General features: G+C 40.6%; 1 protein-coding gene across 1 annotated transcript; it reads right to left on the reverse strand.

Moving 5' to 3' along the window:
* Positions 1–3,122: 3,122 nt before the first annotated feature.
* Positions 3,123–12,623, reverse strand: LOC139302061 (transforming growth factor beta-3 proprotein-like). The gene is made up of 7 exons (XM_070925628.1): positions 12,278–12,623; positions 7,380–7,543; positions 5,444–5,573; positions 5,151–5,258; positions 4,615–4,780; positions 4,203–4,356; positions 3,123–3,504 (listed from the first exon to the last, which is right to left on the reverse strand). The coding sequence occupies exons 1-7, from the start codon at positions 12,621–12,623 to the stop codon at positions 3,346–3,348; spliced, it is 1,227 nt and encodes a 408-aa protein (XP_070781729.1). The 3' UTR covers positions 3,123–3,345.
* Between the last annotated feature and the right edge of the window lie 11,129 nt (positions 12,624–23,752).

The raw sequence follows: 23,752 nt of genomic DNA on the forward strand, positions 1-23,752 counted from the left end.
AGACAACCACGATGATGAGCTTGTCCCATCACTGCAGCGTCAGCTTCACTGTATGTCTCTCCCACTGTGAGCGTTTCACTGTCTGTGTGGTGCTCTGCTGAACAATGTGGCTAGCCGCTACGTGAGCCAAAATGACTCCTTGCATGAATAGAGAGACCAAAGCCAAGCTACTGCCTCTGCTAGGATAGGCCTCGCCGTTGCTAACCCCTCAGCCTGCTTCCATTACACCGACAAGGGAAAAGATACTCATCAGCTATATTATCTTACTGGGAGTCCACCCTGTGAACAACCACCCAGTTTTGATTGCATTTACTGACCTTAAGGAGTAAACAGTGAAATGGAGTTTCAGAGCAGTTGTATGTGATACTAAACTTGCGAGAGCCTTGCTGGGTTGCATTACTTAATGTTTCTAGCAGGCACAAATGGTGGACTTAAATGTAACCAAGTGACATGACTTCTGCAGGCTTTAGCTGAAGGTTAAAAATCAATCATGCATGGCGCACGGCTGCTCTTTACCAGTAATGTGTTTGTTAGTACAGGACTGTCTGCAAAGCCATTAAAGCCCCTACCCCTGTTCCTAGACCTCGTCATGCCCTCTGGTCTTTGTGTTTCCATCATGGTTCATCTCTGATTGATTGTGACAGGGAACAATAACGGGCACACAGAGAAAGGGAATTCTCTCTGGCTACTTGTCAGTCCATATTAACTCAACCAAACACACCCCCCAAAATCTGTGCAGCTCCAGTAGGGAAGATGATATAAGAAAGTATGAAAAGCCACCCCTAATAAAGGCGTTATAAAGTGCAAATAATGGCTTTATTAATAAAACATTTAGTAATGCTATATAGGTCAGTAATAAGCCATTAATTAGAACAACTTTTGTGTGAGAGTTAGGCAAGACCAATACTGCAGTTACAAATGTTAATAAAATCAAAAAGTGTCAGTTTCTCTCTTTCAAAATAGGTCAACAAGTTTGCAGTTTTTATGTTCGTAATTTATGAATAAAGTGCAATGGATTTACCTTTCTAATAAACCATCAATTCAGTAAGTAAATTTATTTTTGTCCAGATGCTCTGCAGCTCTTTTTCAGAGGGTCAAAGGTCAAAGGGTCCATTGGAGTGGTCTGAGTGGTCTTCCTGATGAATTAAAGCTGGAGGAGCATAAGCCTAGACGGTGGTACTAAATGTATATGTTTCTCAGGTTTACGTGTGATTTATGTATTTTATGAAAAATAAGAGAATAAAGAGATGTCTGCACTTTAATATGTACTGAAAATAAGAGAAATTGCTTTTCGCCTGGGAAAGCTGTTAAGCAACAATCCCTGAGAAAGAGAAGGTGAATTTATTACTCTGGTGAAAAAAATAAAAAAGCCTCTGCATGCGCCTGCAGGAAACAGGTGGGACTGGTGAGATTCAAGTAAGAAAAATTATGTTCGTATGGAACCAAAACATTATGAGAAAATTGCATTTTAAATGGCATTTCAATATGGCAGACAAGACCAGTGGGTAAATTCATCATTTCCTAATTTGGAGTTAAATGTTTTTACAGATCTGTTGCATTCGATTATTTAATAAATGCAATGCAAGCAATTCTTCCGATTTAAAAAGGGCTCATACAGGTTTTGCATGTTGTGTTTTTAATAATAATCACGATCAATAAGTCAATCAAACAATATTACTGCCACAAAATGTCACCTAAATGTCATCTAAAAGCACAGATGACTCTGACTGGGCCAATGTCAAACAGTACAGGGATTCAGAATCGTTCTCCAGAGGTCTAACTGTACATCCAGCCACCGACATGTTATGGCTTCCCCCCCTCCCTCTTCATTTTTTTGTTCCATTAGGGCTTCACACTGTAAAAGAGCACCAAAACAAACAGAGACAGAGTCGAGGGAATGAAAGACTGCAGTGTTTTGGGAACACCAGAGTCCTGAATACACATGCGATTCATTGTCAGCTGGCTGGAGTGAAGGGTGACAGGTGAGTTGATAAAAAAGAAGTTAACAGCTGCATTTTAAAGAACATGACACTTCTTGTTATTGCTGGAGAAAAGTGCTCTGATTTAACGTTCTGGGATAGTCACCTTTTGTAATAATAACAAGACAAGTCAAACAAATATTGGATCAGATACAACAGGTCAAACTAATTTGAAAGTGGACAAAAAAAGTTGCATATTCTTTCTAAATCACAAGGAAATGTAACAGTACCCATAGTTCAACATAAAAGTGTTTCCACCATGGATAATGGAGACACACGTCAATTTTTATCCCAGTTAGTGAAACAATCACTATATGACAAGTTGCATAACAGACCAAATCTGCTATTAATGTAAAAGAAATCTCATAAAAACCTGTTGCGTAACACATGTTCTTTTCCAGTATATTCTTTGATGTCCCAGAAATAATTTGAACCTGTTAGGGATGAAGACTTCCAGTGAATGGCAGTGTGCTCATGGCTAGTTTCCATCGCAGTTCTTCTCTTCCATACAGGTCCCCTCTTCTTCTTCTTCCATCCATTCTAATAGATGTACCGCAAAAAAAAAAAAGGCCATTGCTGCTGGCTGGCCAAAAAAAGAAAAGCTTGGCTCAACTTCTTTGTTCATTCACTTTCCATTGCAAATCCAACAGGCATTCTCTCAGCTCTCCTTTTCCCTGACCACAGCTATGGCTTTGGATACAGCAGCAAGTCTGTCCTTTCTCCTTTTGTGTTTGAAGATAATGTCCATTGCTTGAAGGGAAGGGAACTCAAGTTCAAGGTAAAATCCGGCCTGAAAGGACTCTTCAACCATTCAGGAGCTCTTTGTTTTTGACTATTAACAATATCATCCCAAGGCTAGAAACACTGACAACGAAGAGACTGTAACTTTCTGGAATATTTGCTTGAGCTCTGAAGCAGAAAATATACCACAAAGTAAGTCTCTTTCATTCATTGTCCATGAATCAGCTTTTTTTTCTTTTTGTCACAGACATATTTGTACAGGGCTCTCTGCAATCTAGCTTTAGTAGTATATTGTACACCTTCACAAATCTAGAAGTAAATATTTTAAGATCATACTCTGATTGCAAGATGAAGTTTGCCTTGGGTTGGACTTTTTAAGATGAAAATAACTACTAGTGGGAGGGGAAAAAATACAAAACAAGAAAAAAAAAAGATGACCTCAAGTTTTAAAGAACATCTGCATCCTTAAAAATGTGTGACCTCCAGAGTGGTGTTCAGATCTAAGCCATGTGGCCACAGGGTCAGTTTAAGTATTTGTCACAGCTAAGAGTCCAAAAGTCAACGAGCATGGGTTTCGTCAGTACCTAGTAAAATCCTGCCATACTACCTCGCCTTTCCTGTCTTCTCAGCTACACTTGCAAGACTTGACAATCATGTTGGAGAGCTGCTCCACTTTGGGGGTTCGTCCAGAGTAGTAGAGTATAGTGAGGGGTTCCAGGTCTTGAGGGACACAGCAGGGGGAGGCCGATGCCTCTGGATTCAGAGTGTTGTACAGGCTCAGCAGCTATTGGAAAGCACACAGGGCAGATTAAAAACTTTCAAATAGTAATAATAATAAAATTGTATTATATTCAGTATCTTATGAGTGATGGAGTCTTGATAATATGCTGTCTAGTTTAAATCAGACTCTGTGACTGATATATCTGTAAATACTGAAGCACGTCTTTCATCATGGAGATTTATTGATGACCAAACAAAAAAATGGGCAAATTCTAACATGCTTTTCCACATTTTCTGGAAGATTGAGGTCTACAAAATCAAAGTCAGCTTGTCTAAAAAAGTGTTTGCTGGACACACAGCGGTGTTGAAACTCAACCATATAGTGCATGTGTGGGCTCAGGAATCAAAACATTAAGCTTAAAGAGGCTAAATCATTAACCTCATTACCAAAATCAAGAATAAACTTCACACTCAACACTATCAAAAGTTTTTATAGGGACTATTTCTTCAGTGGAGTGTTCACAGTGAGGTCTGTGGATTATCCAGAGTAACCAGGACCTTGTTGACAGAAAGACACAGAGAAGACCTCTAGGTGGAGGCAGAGGTCTCAGAGGTGGATATCTCAAAATCTGCAGACTTGAACTGTCTGCATAGCAATTTACCACTAGAAGTAAATGAGGAACTATGTTTTTGTTGTCGTCAATTTCACCGTGGAAAAGTCTGTCACAGACTCATTTTGTATCCCTGTTAGGTCCTTCTTACCGAGCTGTGTGTTGTGTCTGAGCTCCTCAGGTAAGGGCAGGGCCCGGAGCAGTAGTTGGCATCGTAACCACTGGGCTCATGGATCCACTTCCAGTCCAAGTCACGCCGGAAATCGATGTGGAGCCGGCGAACACAGCAGCTCTCCTCCGTGTTTCTGTGGTGAGGATGCACAACAATAGTGTAATCAGTCCCCAAATTTTTGTAATTTCTGTAATGGAGCTCTTAATATTTAATACCTTCTTGGTCACATGTTTGGTCACACATATTTCAGATATTGCGATACTTGTATAAACTGATGGATGCATACACCAAGTATGACATTAATTAGGTTTGAAAACGATTAAGAGATTTGAAGAATATGATGAACAGACCCAAAGACTAAATGTACAAAGATGATATAAGTATTCCTTACGAGAAACAGTAGTTTGTGTCCAGCGCTCTCTTGCGTCTGCGTGTGGACTGAGTGTCCAGGCGGTGGGGTGGGATCATCATGAGGATGAGGTGAGGCAGGTACTGATCCTTTTTCTTCTTCAGGTGATCCAGATCCAAGCGACTGTGCTCCTCATCTCCATCCACGCCTTAATTATAGACATGATCGAGGTGTACTTAAACCAACTACTGAGTGGCTTTTTTCTTTTGTAATTTCCCCTCAATCTGAGCATACAATTTGCAAAATTAGTGACTATGAAACTGTGATCCCTGTAATTCTTTTACACAATGCAGCAATAAAACTAAGAAAAAAAACATGAGACAAAGTCACCTTCAATATAAAGACCATCAGCACTTTCTCTAATTAAACCATATTATATCAAACTCCCCAAAGTGAGAAATATACAAATAATATGGGATTATTTACCAGAATTAAGGCATTAACATTTACAGACATCATCATACAGATCAAAAGTCGTGGCATAAATAACTATATGACAAAATGTTGTTGAAGCTCACCTCTAAACTTCACCTCCAGCACCTCGTTCTCATTGTCAATGATGTCACCATTTGGGTTGAAGGTGTGGCAGGGACAGTGCACACTGATTTCCAAACCCAGATTAGTTCCTGATGGCAAACAATTATGGAAAAGAGGATTGTCAAAAGCATTTTTTTAGGAGTCAACAGTCTCCCTCTTTAAAATTAAATAACTGTGAGACAAATGCAAGTCACGTTTCTGAGTTCAAACACGATGATCATTAGGATTTAATGACAACTTTTAGACAAACACATGACAGTGACCTCAGTCTCACCTCTGTTCATCAGCCACTCCCGCACTGTTTCAGTCACATCGAAGGAGACCCACTCTGGAGTACCTTTGGTCAGCACGTTCTTGGCTGCAATGTAGCGTTGTTTCCTAATGTGTTCGTTCGGCCTCACAATCTGCAAAGCAATAATAAACGGTCACGCCGAAACGTTTTCTCTCAATACTCAAACAGCATCAACAAAATAACATGTAGACTAGAGCGGACACAGGACAGGACGTTGGTGCAAGAAGAAGCTGTTATTTGTCTCATGCCTCGTTGTTTTGATTATCCAATAAGAGTTTTTATCATTTGTAATGAATCATATTATGATAATGTGATTAATGGAGCATATAAATGAACAGTATATGTGATTTTAGTGACTCAATAAGGTCTAAGGACAAAGAAAAGACTTAGAGTCTACAGCCATGCTACAGCCTTGTGAGGCCATTCTTAGGCACAGCAGTGCTTTGAGCTAAATGCTAACGTCAGCATGCTAACATGCTTATAATAATAATACTGACATGTTGATGTTAAGCAGGTATAATATTTACCTTGTTCACCATCTTAGTCTAACCATCTAACATTTGCTAATTATTCCAAAACATCAAGTACAGCTGAGGTTAGTTAGAGTTATTAGTTTTGCAGGTATTTGGTCATAACACCTTGAAATTTTGACCTGATGGTGGCACTATAGTGCAAGCAAGGGGACCAGCAAAGATACATTTTTGTTGTTTCTTTTCCAAATCATTGATATTTTCATGTAATTCATTACATAATAAGAGTTAGTATGTGTATTTCTAAATTCCAAATTGTTCAAAAGGACCTGCACACCCATGATACATCCTCACAGGGGATTTCACTTCTGAAGACTGTGAGCTGTTCACACAGAGCTTAATTGACATCTCCCTCGATCACTTGTCAGCTTTGTTGCTACTAAGTTAAGGTGGGACAGTTTACACCTTTATCATTCTGATTGGTTCATGGAGTCCGGTGACATCACATACTCCACCTTCAACCTGAGCAGAGGACTAATTAGCCAAAATGACTCAAAACACCTGCAGGGTGTGCACAGCCTTTAAAATCTGCAGTTTTTTTAATTTTTTAGCCTATTGGGTGACAAACTCCACAGCAGGCTGACATGTTAACATGTTAGGAAACTACCTATGTATACATCCAGCAGACATGGACCAACATTAGTATTCAATTGGAGTCATGTTTGTGTAAGTCCAATATTCACTCTTCTTTTACATCTGATTTTCTCTCCTGAGGGAACTTTCTGGCTCTTTAGCTTGCTAGCTGTTATACTTTCTTGGCCTGGCAGGGCAGAGTTGGATGTTAATTTTCTGTGGTGTTAATTCTCCCTTACATTTATTGTTTTTATTTCAATAATTAACTACTACTGAGTACTGAATTTTTAATGCCAAGGACGTTACGATCGAATATCAAGGACCTGATGACAATGACTACAACTTGGAAAAGCTTGTTGCATCATTTCATCTCTTAGTCGACCAGAGCCTCTTTTTAAATGAATAAACTTTGCATACTGTTTTGGAGGATTAAATGTTTAAGAACTCTACATAACCAAAATGAGGACCGTATTAGATCTGGGCTGCCAGCACTGCACTAACAGGACCCCTGTCCCAGTTCTGCAAACATTCTGCAGGCCTGTTGAGCTTTTTGGCTTTTGTTACCCATGCCTGCAACCACAATCTGATTGTCGTTGGCTCTCTTTGTCAATTAGGGCCTGAAATCATGTGGAGAACAACTAACCAGCTTATGTAAGATACGTTGACAGACTAGAATTTAACTATCTAGTAATATTCTTGCGTATGAAGAATACATTATAGAAAAGAAGGACGCTGAAGCTCCTTGACAGCTGCCTTGACTCTGAGCTTTGCCTTTGATCTCGGTAAAAGGACGATGGAACGGTACCTTTACGCACCTGGTAGAGCTCAATCCGCTGTTCATTCCTCTTGGCGCTCGAGTTTGGCACCCTCAGAGCTCGAAACTCAGCTCTGAAGAGGTTGGTCGAGTTCCTTTCCATGGCGGAGACGTTGAAGCGGAAAACCTTAGAGGTGATGCCTTTTGGGCAGTAGAGCAGATCGTCTGAAACAGAGAGAATCAAATAAAAGTTTTGTGAGAGAACAGGCTTAAATTCTTATCAGGATCTGATGTCCGTGTATGTCCGAACATAGACCTCAACTGCTACATAATCACATATACTTGTTTCGTAATCTCCTTCCTATGAGTGCAACAGTTCAACTAAGTTTGCAGGTCCTTTTTCACAGCAGACATTAATAATGTTCTATTCAAGTGTCCCAGTGAGCCACGACAGGGTGACAGTGAGCCAGCATGCACAACACCAGGACCCTGACACCTAAATGGAATTCAGCCATCATTCATTTTATTATTTGAACCTGTGCTTTTTCTGTGAGACAGACCTATTAAAACTTTTTTTGCCATACATGAAAAAACATCACCCTATTTTGAGAAACCTGCTACACTGTCATTTCTTCTTTTGTATCACCAAGAACAAGGTGCTGCCAACATAATACAAAGATTTCTGATTTGTGAAATTATATCTAAGTAATCTTATCTGCAGTTGACATTAGAAGCTGTGAATGTACGACTAGTACAACTATGTTCATTTTCGATTAACTTGCCAAATATTTTCTCTATTAATCGTCTATTAAATGTCAAGAAATTGTGAAAAAATGTCTTTTCAGGATTCTTTTCATCACATTGCTTGTTTTTTGTGACTAACGTATATTCATTTTACTTTCAAAAATCAGAGGAAACCAGCAAATCCTTACAACTGAGAAGAAACCGATACTTAAACGGTTCATTATCAGTAAAATAAATAGATAGTTGCCGATCATTTTTCTCTCGTTTCAACGTATGAACCCATTCACACCTAAAATATGACCGTGGGTTTCCTGACTCTTTAATGGTGGGCACTGGCTTTATCAGCCCACAGTGAATGATTAGTGTGGTTTCCTGCCTTATCAAAATTCCTCAGTGTTTGTCTAACACATTTTGTCTATATTTGGTGGAAATGAAAATGCTGTAATTGAAATAGCAATATTATTGAGCTTGGTATGACTTCACCTCCCTGGTATCTGCATATCAAAAGCCCTGCTATCCTCAGTCCCTCTGACAACTTTTTGGACCCAAATCCCCTTTCTGAGCTTGATGACTTCTCCACATATCCAGCCTCAGTCATTGACATATGCCAGATTCTGTATGCGTACCATGCTATAAAAGGAAATCTTTCCGAAGTTTGTAGTCCAGACTCTCAATGCAGTCATTTGCCAGTCTTCCAGCAGCTCTCTGCTTCATTTGCACCTGTCACCGATTTGTGTTGGTTCACAGAGCTGCCTCAGATCCACCAGAGGTAAACAGTTTACCTTCAAAAAGTGAGTGTGTGTTTGCCCACATTAACCGAGGGAAAGAGAGTGATGTCACTGGCTCAGAGTCAAAAGTGTATTCCCCTCCTGTTATACCACAAGAAGCAACACCCTAAGGTGGCTGTGTCTTCACGCAGTCTGCTGTTTCTACCTGATCTTCAAGGTATAGTCCGACATTTTTGGAAATACACTTTTTGCATTGCTTTCTTGTAGAGAGTTAGATGAAACATTTGCCACTCTTACATGTCTATATGGTAAAGATGAAGCCAGTTAGCTTAGCGCAAAGACAAGAAGCAGGGGGAAACGGCTAGCCTGCCTCTGTCCAAAGTAACAAAATCAGTCTGCCAGGACCTCCGTAGGGACAAATGTTTAAGTGTCGAAACATTTTGTTGCACTTGACAAAGAGGACTCAGGCTAAATAAACATACATCCTTAACGAAAGCAAGAAAGTAATTCCAAAAGTAGAATCATCACCTCTAATGTCAAGACTATTACCAAACTATTCATTTTGATGCTGAATAAGCATACTGCTAATTAGACTGCATCTTTTGGGACTAAAGTGTAATTTGGAGACGACAGCATCTGTCATTTCAGCAGGTGCCCCAAAACGACACATTTACATTTCAAGATACAAAGCCCTCGAGTGGACATAGTAATTATGACGGGAGCAAAGGAGGAAGTAATGTGGCGGTATTTATTTTGCAACAGTGATTTGTAACGGTTTTGGGGACAAATGATGTCGTCCTGCCAACAGGGGCGTCAGATCATAAAATGCATCCGTGTCGTACTAGAGGGCACGTCATTTCATTTGGAGGACTTGTTGGAGAGAAATGTGACACATCTGAAAATTTCCAACACTTGCCTTGTTGCTTGAGCTGTTGATAAGAGGCCTCAACGCAGCACTGGGCACAATGTGTATGTAAAAATACAATTGCAATTTTTAAAAATTGTGAAATGGGGCAACAATAGAGGTGAGCTTCCCATAAAACTCATAGATGCTTTGAGCTTTGATCGGAAAAGTTGAGAAACTTTTAGAACCTTATTTACTTCCTAGATGAAATTGCAAACATGATAAAGATACAGAATATTTAGAAAGTCAAAACAATTCTGTATTGTATCCATAATATATTGTGTTAATCTGCTGGTAGGTTATGACTCTTGAGTAGAATGAGAGTTCAGTTCATCTTGCCTGCTCCAGCATATGAAAATCACATTAACCAGTCTGAGTCTGAGCAGGCTCAGTGTATGCATGTGGATATACAGGGTATTGACAAAATGAAATGCATATTTCCAAGTATGAGATCATCTTGGACACATAGAAGAAAAACACTCTGCCATGCCAATGCCACAGTTTTAGGATTGACAAAGTAAAAACTGGAGAATATTATTAGCTTGTCGACATTTTAAGTATCTGAGAAGTAGAGAGGTTGACTAGGACACACACACACACACACACACACAGACACACACACACACACACAGGTACTTAAGTGCCAGTTCAGCACTTATGCTGTTATATTGACTTTCTGCCTTTTTCTCTTCATTTTTCAGATAATGACATAAAAATTGGGCATAAAGATGATAAGATTACAGTAAAGGAATGCATGTTCTTCACCCAGCTGTTAGAAAAAAAGTACATGTATGTAAATCTGTTCTACATCTTCGTATCTAAAGCCCATCTGTGGCTCTGAATCCACCACACCAACTCAAGGCACCTACTGCCTGCCATTTTTGTCAAAACCATTTTTCGAGATTCAAAACAGAACATTGCTGAGGGAAAATAGGTCTTTTGAGAAACACCTGTTGATTTCAAAGGGACTGTGATGCAATGGTCTTGGCTTTGCTTTAGACCATGAGGCCCTCTTTGGCTCTTCCACACGCACAGCATTTATCCTATTCTACTTTCTCAGTAATCCAGACTCAGTCGAACCACATGCTGTATGAATCTCCCTCAAGTGCTGACACATGTCCCTCTCGGCACAGGTTTTCCACCTCCAGTTCAGAGCTTTTAATTCTATAGAGGAACAGTTGTGCCAAATACAGATCAGCACAAAAGTGAGTCTTTACTGATGATCTTAACAAATATTTCACAAACAAAATAAAGCTTTTTATTAATGAAGCAGTGAAACGTTACCTAATGTTACCTAGAGGCAATAAAATGACGGCACAGTGGAATCATTCAGGTTTAAGGGGATGAATGCCGGCTCAGTTTCACACTCAATTTAGCAAAGTTAAACCTGAGCAGTGCAGTAAGTGATCTCATGCTCATGGGCCACCCGTGTGGGTAATTCACTTGCCAAGACAGGCAGTGGGGTCACTTTAAGCTCCACCTCAATGGAGAAGTGGGTGGTAGTGATGTGAGTGTATGCCAGGGCTTCATGGGACCCCCCCTCCTCCTGTACAGACAGTCTCCAGGGGTGAGAGGGATCCTTCAGGCTAACGGGGAGGTCCTTCCATCATCTAACTTTTCCTGTCCACCTCTGTTAACTTTTCCTACTCCTTCTCCTAAAGGCATCCCCATCCGCCTGGGCAGATGTCCCTCTCATTTGGGCCTGACTGGAAAGGAAGTGGGAACATCTGGGGAGAAGGACAGGATCCATGGAGGAAAAAAAAAACAAGAGGAGGAAGAGTGGAGTCAGGAGTAGGAGGAGAGTGACTTTTCCTGGAACACTGGTGCAGGCTTGAAACAGGTTGGTGAGCGCTACAGTAACAAAGCACATCCTCAAAGTTCACCTTTCAAAACCTGAAAGGGCCCCGACACATAAGTGTTGGTTCACAAATAAGTCCCCCTTCACTCAAAGAATTATTCTCATTGTCACTTCACTTGGATGTTTGAGCTTCACTGTGCAGAGTTCGACACTAGAAGACTGTTTTCACATTCATCTGCTGAAGTTGAGTCTGAGTTTTAACACGTGTGCGTACAAGATGATTATGTGACAACACAACTAGCGTGGAAGTCCTGGTCCTGGTCCAGTGTGCAACTTAAACAAGTGTGATGTGGAAACCTGAAGCCTGCATCACACGTATTGAGTATGTACTTTGCATTGAAGCCATCTTGTGTCCAGCAGTTAAATTAATTCCAGATTTTTCAAAGAGAGAGAAGCAGTAGAAGTCATTTTATGATTTCTTTTTTTTTTTTTTTTACTTTTTAGTGGAAAAAACATCAGACAGATAATTATTCAAAACAGAGTGTTTTTCATAAGTCTTAAAGCATGTCTGGGGGGGGATCTTTAAAGTGCAGCAGACCACAAACTCAGTGATAAAAGTTGCTGAACTATAAGCTATAAATAAATACAACTGAGGAACCCAGCTGTAGTTTGAGATTGCTGCGTCTGGCTGGCACTGGCTCTTCACTTGGTGCGTTATTGCGCACCACGGACACATTGACTGCTGGCATTAAAACAAGAAAGTGACAGAAACTTGTAATACTTACTGCTTTCCGGCGGTCCGTAGACCATGTTGAATTTGTATATCTCTTTGGCGTAGTACTCTGTCTCTGTGTTGTCCTGACCGCAACTCTGCTGCCGGTCCCTCCTGAGCTCCTCCAGTAGCTCCTTGGTGCTGTTATACAATGCTTGGATCTGATAAGGGATTTTATTCGGTCCGAGGGAGTGAGGAGGACTCGTCAACCGGAGTTTGCTCAGAATCTGACCTCGTATCGCCTCGACCCTCTTCCTTTTCACATGATCGATATCCACGGTGGCACAAGTTGACAGAGATGAGCTCAGGGTTGCGCAGTTGAGGAGGAGGACAAACAGTAAAGCCTTACCCAAATGCATCTTTCTCTCTGCATTTGGTGCGCTCGGCAGTTGAAATGTGCAGATTCACAGGCGACGACTGCCAAGGTCAGTGTCACTTAGCCTTCAAGTCAAACTGAGAAGCCCTGCTACTGTTTCTTTCAGCTTCCTTGGGAACTAATGATGAAAAACTCCTCACTTAGTTCGTTTTCTTGTGGCGGTCCCTTTTGTTATCAGCAGAAATCCAAGTTTGTGTTCGCCCATTAGACACTACTCAAATTCAAAGTCCCGAACAACAGGAACTCTCCCGCATGTGTGACATTTATCCGGCACAAATGTATCAGTAGAAACAAACAGACTTTTCTTTTGCATTCTTGTGCTCAGTCCAGCAGATTTAAGACGTCCCACAGCTTGGCATGCTTCTCCTGCTCTCTGTCTCATTAAAATCTACTGCCTCTTTATTGTCTCTGAGGAGGCAGACCGCAGGCTGTCAGGTTAACGAGGTAAATGCGACTTAGAGCGGTCGACACGGCCTCACGTTCTTTATACCGCTGCTTTCTGACGTTTGACGGAGGAGGGACCGCAGGCACCCGGGGGAGCCCCGATCATAACAGGGCTCAGTGCATGCAGCAGACATCAACTGTGACATAATAAACGTGTAAAATAGGCCTACCACGTCAATCAAACGAGAATTTATATAAAGTTGTAAAGTTTTAGCTTTGATATTACTGCCAGTCTTTTCTTTGTTAAGGCATCTTCAGTGGAGTAAAGATCTGGTTTTGTGGTCCTTCTTTGTTTTTAATGTTTTTCATAGTAGCTACCGTTGATTGTGATCTTACAGAGGTCTCAGTTGACGTTTCTTCAGGTTGTTCGTTACACTGTAGGTGTGTTCATGGTCTGGGTCGTGCACCCTCTAGTGGCAAGTTGTGGTACTCACAGTTGTCACTTTATCTGACTGGAAGAAATCCTCCTTGTCTTCTGTTAAATTCCTCCATCAGTGTCTTATAATAATAAACATTTTCTTTTAAATTACAGTTTAAAGTAAGATGACACCTAAAACCTCAACGTTTGCTTTTGATTGTCCTCCCATTGGCTGATTCAAGGACAGCTGTTTAAAGGCAACATTACAGTCAAATCTAAGTGTAGGACTTGAAATATTGAGTTTGTACATTGTTTATCTGTTTAACTTTAACCTCAAACTTGTGTCTTAAACCTGCCTTGGACAAAAGAGAGAGTATTTGTCTGAAAATATGCTACTTCTGTGGTCACATCTATAAAAATAACAATAACTGGGTTTATAGATTTGACACATAAAAAAACAAAGATAATTTCTGATATTTCACAGTTAGGTTCTTTGTCTGTTCTTCTTTTGCTGGAGCCTTCTTACAAAGACCCACACAACATGTGTTGTCAGAAGCTGCTCTCAAATTACAGAAATCCTTTCAGACTTCACATTCTGGAAAAATGATTGCCTTACAGTTCAAAAGAAGCAAAGTTTCTTCAGTCAGTGCAGATTTTCCCATGCTCCGTGCAAACCACCATCCACACAACACCCATTTTTCTGCACTGATGTCTGAAGGTTTATTTGCAGACCCTTAAGTTATTTTATCTTTTTGATTTTTTCCCCCTCTGCAGTCTGTTTCATCTCTATTCATAGAGCATATCCACATTCTCAGACCTATTTTAGGTCAAAGCTCACTCAACCACGAGAGGCCCCGTACCCAAACATGGGGTCTGGTATTTCACTATGTTTCTTTTGCCCACCAGTTTGCATAGCAAGAATGATTTTGTAGAATGTCCAAACTTGGTAAATATTTGGCTTTGAATCATGAATCATATGCCCAGGTGCCCATGCATACTGTATACAAACTGAGATGAATATGAGGCATATATTTACAGATTTTGTAAGAACAAGGTAATTATAATCACTGTTTCATTTACAGTTGTGTGCTTGAATCAGCAATTTGTGGCCCAACATACTGTAAATATCAGTGCTGTTTACGCAGGTGAACAGTAAAAGCTCTGTTGTTTGTTGATAATCGAGCTCCTCAGTTTCTGTTGTATTTAATTCTTTAGTTATACATAGGAACAGTGTTGCTTTTCTGTTTATTGTTTGGGAATTGGTTTCCAGTAACGTCTCTCCAAGCTCTGGCTGAAATGTCTTCATTCATAACTTTGGCTCAGTGATGTGTGAGCGATCCAAACCCATAATGGGTGTTTTGGGCTTTTTTGCTTGATCCAAAAATGAGCAGGCAATGAGATGTCTTCATAACCATTGTGAAACTATTTTAAGGACAAGCACCCATCCTAGGATCCCTCAGCCACTTCCCCACAGTCCTACATGCCTGTACTTTGTTGCGCTGCATTATAGCTTATCTCAAAAGTTTCAAAATAAATTTAGGGAAGAGTTGAGGAAAACTGTGACGCAACACTTTCACCGTCACTTCAGATTTAGTTTTGTCTTACCAAGTGAGTAACAGTGTGAATATACCTGTACTCAATGTGGTTTATTCAAATTTCCTTTCTATAGATACATTTGACATTCGGTTGTTTTGATGGCATTAAAGAGGTTCCTTATTCTGTGTATGTTTTGCTGTCATTTGTCTCATCCTTTGGCAATGACTGTAATGTTGGCAGTTCTCCATTAAGCCAGCAGGTGATGCTGCATAACAAACAATGTCTGCTGTCTGTGTCTTTATACCGACAGAAGAGCAGAGAAACTCAACATCTTTAACATCTTCAGAGGATAATAATCATATTATATAGAAGTGTACACTCAGTGGCCACTTTATTAGGCACACCTCCAAAATCTAATGCAATCCAATACAACAGCTCAGGCATAAAGTTAGAAAGATAATAAAGTTTTAGTTTTGATTGACACTATCAGAGAAGTGTTAATTTAACTATATTTATTATTGAAGTTGTAGCTTTCAGTAGTGTTGAACTGCACTGCAAGGATTGATAGGTGTTTTATTATGGCCTAATAAAGTGGCCAGGCAGTGTATATTTAATGCTTAAGGAAAGTGTCCTACCTTCAAGAGTCCAGAAATTCTGCTACAATATTTGTAAGTGAACGAAATTTGTCAATACATAATTTCAAAGGAAAATAAATATATATAAAACATATATTTTTTGTGAATTGTCGCATTTAGTTTCTGCAAAATTAATGAATGAATTAGTCACTTATTTTTCAAATAAAGAGTAATGTGTGAATCTGCATCAGCTGATATACTGTAAATTAGAAAACCATCAACACCACTGTACCGAACTCATCCTCTTTCATTCTTCCTCTCTGGTCATATCAGAAAATGGAAAAAAACAAAATATATTATATAATAAATTATAATTGATCAACTTCTAGCTGTAGTTCTGGGTTCAGCATTTATTTCCTTTTGTCTAATCAAGTTTTGTGGAGAGAATCTGTAATGGGAAGCCTCACACACACACACACACACACACACACACAGACAGAAATTATGTCATCCTACAGACACACACACACACACACACACACACACACACACACACACACACTACTATTCCAAACTGTCTGGGGATTCCTAGACATGATCCCAGACATCACCATCAAAGTTCACTTTTACTCCAAGCGTCCTCCAGTGATTACCTCACTGCTGGGTCAGGTTTTAGTGAGTCATTCTCCGGCAATCTCTCCGTCTCGCACAACACACGGAAAAGGAATGCAGCTGCGGACCGGAGGATGAAAACAAAAACACATGCTGGTAGCCATACAGAGGAATATGTCCTGTTTTTTCCTGTAACATAGGTGACATTCCTGCTAACTGTACTTGACAGAGTGGTTGCTGCAACTGCAGTGCTTAACCTCTTCTAGCAGCGTGGCGATGGGGCGACTGTGTTTACAAAACATAAAACAGTTCTCTGGTTTTTCACGATTTTATCGTGATGGAACCACAATAGATGTAGACAGACTTCACCATCTGACCACATACACACAGCCATACTGCTGAAGACTGGCTAGACAGAGTCAGACAAACCAAATACTGAGCAGCATCCTGCCAGATTTCCCTACTACAGCACATTGACAAGCCAGCACAGTAAAGTCTGCTTCATCTGGGGGTAACAAGCCTATGAGTCATACTTGCGAGTCAGTTGGATAGGAATGCTAACAGGAGACCCCTAAAACCCACACCAGCGGAGACAATGATATGTATATGTCATAGCCATACAACTCAAATGACTCATTTGATTCGTCCACCATCTGTGTTAGTCATCGGTTGTCTTAATACATGTACATAGGAAAGGAATATAACGCCGGCTAGACGATGACTTAAGGTGAGATCACGTGGCTCCAGCAACAGCTTGTCTGTCACTTTGTCATTGTTGTGTCTGAGGTTTATGTCTTTAACTTGCTGCAGTCTTCCAGTTAGTAAGTACAATGCTTACATTTATTACATGGCGACTATCTGCAGAGTTAAAGGCTTATCTACAGTATGTGTTGTGCTTAAGTTTGAGGCAGTGAGCAACTTTGCAGCTACAAATGGCTTCAAATTCATTAAAGTCAGTGGTTGATAGACTCAGTCAACTGACTTTTCTGAACTCTCCTCTGAAGTCTGAATAGCAGAGTTACTGCTGTTACTGTTACTAGAGTCACTGATTTCTGATTTTAAAAAAACACTAAACCAAGACTGTAACTTTTGAGAGAAGAAATAACATTTTTCTGACAAATGAAAGGTTTAATTAATAAGTAATAAAACTCACCACTGCCCAATTCAACCCACCCGGGGGTGTTGCTGCTGTCATATGACTCTCCTCCACGGTGTTTTAGCATTTTCCATTATCCTGTCACTTGTGGCAACATGGATACTGTTCAACAAAAGTTACATAGTCTGGCTTTAAGTAATTATACTGCAGCACTTAAAAGTTTTTATGACATCTAGCTCTTGTTCCTGTGGAGGTTGAATGAAGTTATTGGAGGTCACTCTTGACAAAAGCATCTGCTAAATGTAAAATAATGTATTTGCATTTATTTTACATATCATCATTTTTGGCCACTAGGGGGCAGAAGACCTTCAAACCAGCTGAGAGACACACATCCCTGACATGGCCAACTTGTTAGCGAACAGGTGCTGGCTTGCAGGACACATGGAGGGACTTGAACATCCCACTGAAGTCGTGTCTGTGGCTACCTGATGATGAAGGTGAGTCCAATATTCACTTTACTTTTACATCTGTTTAGGTTTCCACCAACTCCTCAGGGAAATATTAGCATGCTAGTTATTTGACTTCTTCACCAGCTAGTTGCTAACTTTGTGTGTCTGCTGTTTAAACAGAGGTTGTTTGCTGTAAACAGGGTTGATGGGAGGAAAAAGACAAATCTATACTATATAAATGTGTTGGCTGTAAAACAAAAAGAAGCTAAAAAAAACTTTTCTTCCCAAATATTTACATTTAGTTGTTTCTGTCATTTGTTCTTCTTTGCTTTTTGGCCGCCGTGGTCACAGCCGCGGTCTTTGGCAGGCCTCTGTGACGGCTTGCTCCCATAAGACGGCACATTGTGGCGGTCTGATGTCACAGAGGTGAAGACTGTTCACTTTACATCTGGCTCTAAAGGGGCGGGGATCTGCTGAGTTAAGGCCTTTTTGGAAAGCAGAGGACAAGGTGTCATTGGGCCTCTGCATGAATATGAAATAGCGACGCCCATGATGTTGATTCACACTCCAGACAAATACTGTCAAAGCTAGGGATAAACACACTTAGCATTTTTTGATTAGCACTCAGTGTGAGTAAGACGGCAGAAAGTTGCTGTGCTCAGTGACGTTTGTTGTGATTACTAATGGCAGGGTTTGTGCAAATGATTGATGGCAAGAGGCTGTCAGCGATTCCAGTTATGATTCAGCTCAGTTTAATCATGTTACCAAACCACGAGGGATTCTTTTTCAGTGACTTAACTTTCTCCATTTTCAGAGCAGTTTTTAGGCTGTTTAGGTTAAAGTATACTGCGTTCACTACCATATTTACTGCAGATCAGCTGTGTTTAGGCCGAACAAAGAATAAGGAAGGAAAACGAGAGTCTTTCAGTCCTTCTCTAGCTCATCCCTCGCTCTTCAAAATAGCAAGAATTTCAGAGAAAACCACATCAGGCCTTTTTTTCCACTTCCCTCCAACTTTAACCCTCCACACCCCCACCTCTGTATTCCCGTAAGTGCTGCAAGTTGGATAATGAGGAAATTGGCTTTTGGAATCGTGGCGGCATTGGCACGCGTGGCAGAGAAAGTGTCAAAAACACAGAGAAAACAAAAAGGAGCTTTACTGGAAAGTGTCCAATTAAAAACAGACATTGGACAGTAGATATGGAAGGCCAGAGGTTAATGTCTGTTTTCTGGTTTGGACGAGTACAATGATGGTGTGCAACTACTCTTTCTGTAAGACACAGACATAATGTAGATTTGTGCTCACACATACATTAGTGAAATGCACACAAACACAATGGTAATGTGCATGTATGCATACACACACATACATACACACACACACACACACACACACACACACACACACACACACAGCATTGGCCAGGTTAGTGCTGGCCTCCTCATGCAGAGTCTAGACAGGAAGCTGGTCCATGCCAGATTAGGGATTTTCTCCCTCACACCCTCACACAATTACACACACACACATACACACACACGCGGTTACACTGCTGACAGTCATCTTCTTTCAATATGTCTGTGTGTATTGTGCGCTTGGATGTGTGTCGGACGGAGGGAAAAAGAGAAAGGGAGGTAAAAACAGAGACTTGGTGACAGAGCCCTGTGTGTACATAGATTTGCGTGTTTATGTGCTTGTCTGTCTTTGTTTGAACAAGTCTCACACAAAATAAAAAAACAACTCAGCCACAAAGAAACTGATTCCGTGTCAAAAGCTTTTTTTAACTCTTACTCATTTTTCCTCGACTTTCCACCCATTGAAATGATGAGTCTGAGGCGCAGTGTGAAAAGTTCAACTTGTCCTTCCCAGGTACAGGGGCGCACTGCATCCTGTAGCGCTTAGCTAAATTAAACCGAGCCCCTACTGTTCTCATCTGCTCACCTGTAGCCCCTGCCAGGCCCGGTCACGACCTTTGAACCCACACAGATGGGTCTGCATAATAAGACACAGGCACACACGGCTAAGTGCCATCTTGGACATGTTTGATGGGTAGCTATATAGGACCTGGAAAGTCTGAATACCGTATGTATTCGAATGCTAATGTGTTGACCTTTCTGAGCAGGTGAGGGCGTGTATGAATGTGTGTGTTTCTATATTTCTCTGTGTGGGTTTGACTGAGCTTTTACTTGTAAATACCAATACTAATAAAAGTGTGTGCTTACAGTAAACAATCTTTGTCTCTCTACGTTGTTGGCCTGAGGCCAATGGCCCCTGTGCCCTGTGTATGGCAGGCTGGGCTGTACTTTTCACTCTTAACTGTATGAATATGCATGGCCTCCTGGCTTGTTAGACATGGCAGTATAGACATGGATTATAAAGAGCTTTCTTTAAAAATGTTCATATAGCTGAAACTGTTGAAAATCCACCTGGCCTCTAAAATGTATTTAAATTTGTCAAAGGAAGAAAATAATGATTTTTCTTTGAGAAATAGTTCAGTTTGGGGTGAATTTTGCTGTTTTTCCTAGATACCTTTTTATGACCCTGTGTTCAGTTTGAATTGTATGTTGAACTGCTGTTTTTAAGAGGAGTTGCTGTTTGATCCCATAGACTTCTATGAATTCAAATGAGCAAATTTACATAGACATGAAAAATGTCTCTATAAGTTGGTCTGAAACAAAGTAAGAAACAAAACAGTGAAATAAACAGCAAATTTTCCCCAAAACTGAACCCCTTCAGTCTGTCAACTCGGAAGATCCCTGCTGTGAAAAAAAAATGTATATTTTTAATCCGCCTGCATTTCACCTCAGGACATGAAATATTTGATGTTGATACAAAGCAATCCAAATACCTTTTTCATTATATAAGGTTTAAAGTGATATTTTTAGATGGAAGTCATCTCCACCCAAGTCCTTCTGTTCGACACCGCCCGAATATATGAGCATATTTACACCTTGTCTCAGAGAATATATGACATATGTGCACTGGCCACTGCTGCATTAACAGTATAATTCATCCCCTTCTTGGTTCAGTCAGTGAAATGGTCCTCTTCATTTCTCACATGAGTGGTTTTCTTATCATCCAGGCCCCCTCTCGCCTGCCCCAGGGGCTGAGTTAAAGTCGATAAAACACCCAAATATTCTGTTAAACATGGGCGGCCTCTGCCATGTGGCCGCTCCCTGCAATGCCTCCTGGGTAATTATGGTAATAACTCAGCCGTCAGAGGCGAGGCCAGAGGCCCTGGGATGACGAGGTCAGACCGGAGAGCCTGAGACGAGAGGAGTGGAAGTGGGGCGGTGGGGTCAAGGTGAAGCGGGCGGGGCTCTTGCGTTGCTATCACATAAACCCTTGCTGTCACATCAGAGGCCGCTGGATGTATGTGGACATTCCCACTGATCTGTCCTCCTCAACAATCCAGATGCTGATGAGGGATGATGACAAGTGTTTGAGTAGCTCGGTTATTTGTGCGGCCTTGACTGGCAGACGCCGGGCCGGGTGGTCGGTACCGTAGGAAGGTCAAAATGTGCCTCTGTTTTGGACTTTCTGGCAGTTGAAACTAGAGATTCCTAATTGTTGTAAGACGTTTTACTGCAATGGCAAATATTGATGTGGTTTTGAAAAACAGATTGGGCAGTCCACCATATTTTTTTGTTTTCTTTATTGAGACGGTCAGAAAATTGAGAAAGGCACAGGACAAAATGTTCTGGCGGAATCTGATCCATTATGGGTAGACATGGTCCCAGAGACGGAGGTGTACACCATCACTTTCAGAAATTAAAATCGACTTCTTTGTATTCTCTGTATTGTCTGACCGCTTGAACACTCTGACGACAATCTCTTGTACGATGAATGACTGAGAAAGAAACAGAACTTTTATATCAATATATTTGATATCTGCTCATGTTAGGCTTTTAAAGATAATTCAAATGTAAACACGTGTAAAAAAAACAGCCATCTATATTTTAAATACTTTAAATACAGTTTTTATACAGACACTGAACTGTTCAGATTATTGAAGTAAAGGTGATTATGGAAGTAATGCCATGTTTAAGTACTTCTAAGTTGGTATTTTCACCTAATTCTTTGTCAATTTATCTGAAATTCTTCGTTATTGTAGAAGGATTAGAATTAGAAACATCATTACAAAGTAGAAGCACACAGTGACTCACTGTGTTTTGTGTGTGTGTTTCTGTGCATGTACACTTGCATGTGTGGCCCGAGCCTTTCTTGCATAACCTATATTTAGACTCAAAGTTATGCTAGACGAACAGCGACAGAAACACAATATTCCCCCATATTCTGTCCAAATTCTGGTCAGGGGGGAGACCACAGGAAAATTTTCCCTTCTTGTCCTACTCCTTTATCCACCGAGCCAAGGCTTTGTCTAGGTCATTCCAGTCTCTTTGCATAGAAATATCCTTTCTAAAGTATAAATTTGACAGGAAGTGGAGGGAAGTGACAAGTGTAATAATTTCCAGCGACACACATCTCCATTCAGACCGACATTTAATGTAAAAGTGATCAGTGCCAGGGCTATTATCACAGGCATCCAGATGTCAGGGAAAATGAGAACGCTGCATTCAGGGAAAGTGTGAGTAAAAATCCAACAGCACATTGCAATGAATAACCCCATAAGGCACCAGGAAGCGCTCCACTTAAGTCATTTCGAAGCCTACCCAGTATTAGTATTGATAGATATGATCTCAACCTTAATTTGCTCCACAGATTATAATTTTCTTGTATTTCTTTCTGTTTTAAAGTATGAGCAAGTGTCAAGCTTTAAATATCTCAGTTCAAGATATCAGTTTATTCCTGTCCTGCTACATACTGTAGTTTATTCACTGCAATCCACCCTGAGGTTCATTGAGACCCCTGACCTGCAAACAACTATAAATATTTATTTGCGTCGGCTTGTCTAAAAATAACTGTATTACAATAGAGTGTCCTGGAAGGGGTCCAGGAGAGTTGTGCAGCAAGCAGTAGTCAGCATTCAGAGTCCGGCCTCCGTGTCCAGAGAGAGATAGGGCAGTGTCAAGAGGCAGACATATTGATAGCTTTGTGGTCAACAGGAAAAAAAGTCACTTAGCCGGAGATCCTTTGGGTCCAAGGATGTATTTCTGGAACACGCAGACGGAAACAAGGAGCAGTTTGGAGTGATGCACAGCGGTTCTCCAGTGACATCCCTAAACACTATCCCTGTCCTTTTTACAACATCAAAGTGCTGAATTTTAAATGAAAGCAGTGATTCCAAGGTTAGAAATATTATAAACCGTGCAACAGTTCAAATGTGGACAAAATAGACTCAAGACACTCCTATATTGATAGCACTGGCAGTTCAACAACACTGGCTTAATAGAAGAGCTCCCATCTAAAGATTTATGTGCACTAGTCATCATGTGAAGGTTTAGATACAGCCAGTGGGACGCAGATGTCAAATGAAGCTGAATTTAGAAAAAATTAATAGAAATAGAATGAAAGCTGATGGGCATGTGGGGAATTGACAACAGAGAGCGTGTTGCTAAATCTTGGCTATTTATTAATCCTCCATTGTCAAAGTATTCCAGTTTTCTATCTCATAAGTCTATAACATGGTCAGAAAACTATACAGCTCACTCTATACCTGTGAACAACTAAAGGTGCTTGTTAAATAAAAGAGTACCAGTAACGCACACAAGTAAAATATAATTGACTTTCTGAGAATAAACATATTGAATTTAATACATGAAGAGTAGAAACTAATGTGATGAATAATATTCAGCTGGCTCCTACAGATTTGATGGTGTTGGAGTGGTAGCACAGGTCAGCTCGGGCTGACGAGCAGCATATGATGTGCAGTGCTGGATACTTCGACATGTGAAGAGTTGTACGATCCCAGAGCCACAGCTCCGACTGAAGCATGGTCGGCTCAGAGACGAGCAGATTCAAACTCAGCTCTGTGGCGGATAATTCTATTGTCTTCGTATTGTCTTCATTCTGTGCGCCAACTTGTATGCCAGTCGATATCAAACTGTCTGCCAGTTTGGTTCAGTATGAGACACAAGTCTCAC

Source organism: Enoplosus armatus, chromosome 19 (genome assembly GCF_043641665.1).
Source record: "Enoplosus armatus isolate fEnoArm2 chromosome 19, fEnoArm2.hap1, whole genome shotgun sequence".
Classification (NCBI taxonomy): Eukaryota; Metazoa; Chordata; class Actinopteri; order Centrarchiformes; family Enoplosidae; genus Enoplosus; species Enoplosus armatus.

What these genes read in the sequence shown, in the direction of transcription:
- LOC139302061 (XM_070925628.1), bottom strand. Translation starts at nt 12,623, where the DNA reads ATGCATTTGGGTAAGGCTTTACTGTTTGTCCTCCTCCTCAACTGCGCA. An exon ending in GACACAAACTACTGTTTCTC is followed by an intron (nt 4,357 to 4,614) that starts GTAAGGAATACT and finishes TCCTCACCACAG; the next exon opens with AAACACGGAGGAGAGCTGCT. An exon ending in CAGACACAACACACAGCTCG is followed by an intron (nt 3,505 to 4,202) that starts GTAAGAAGGACC and finishes GCTTTCCAATAG; the next exon opens with CTGCTGAGCCTGTACAACAC.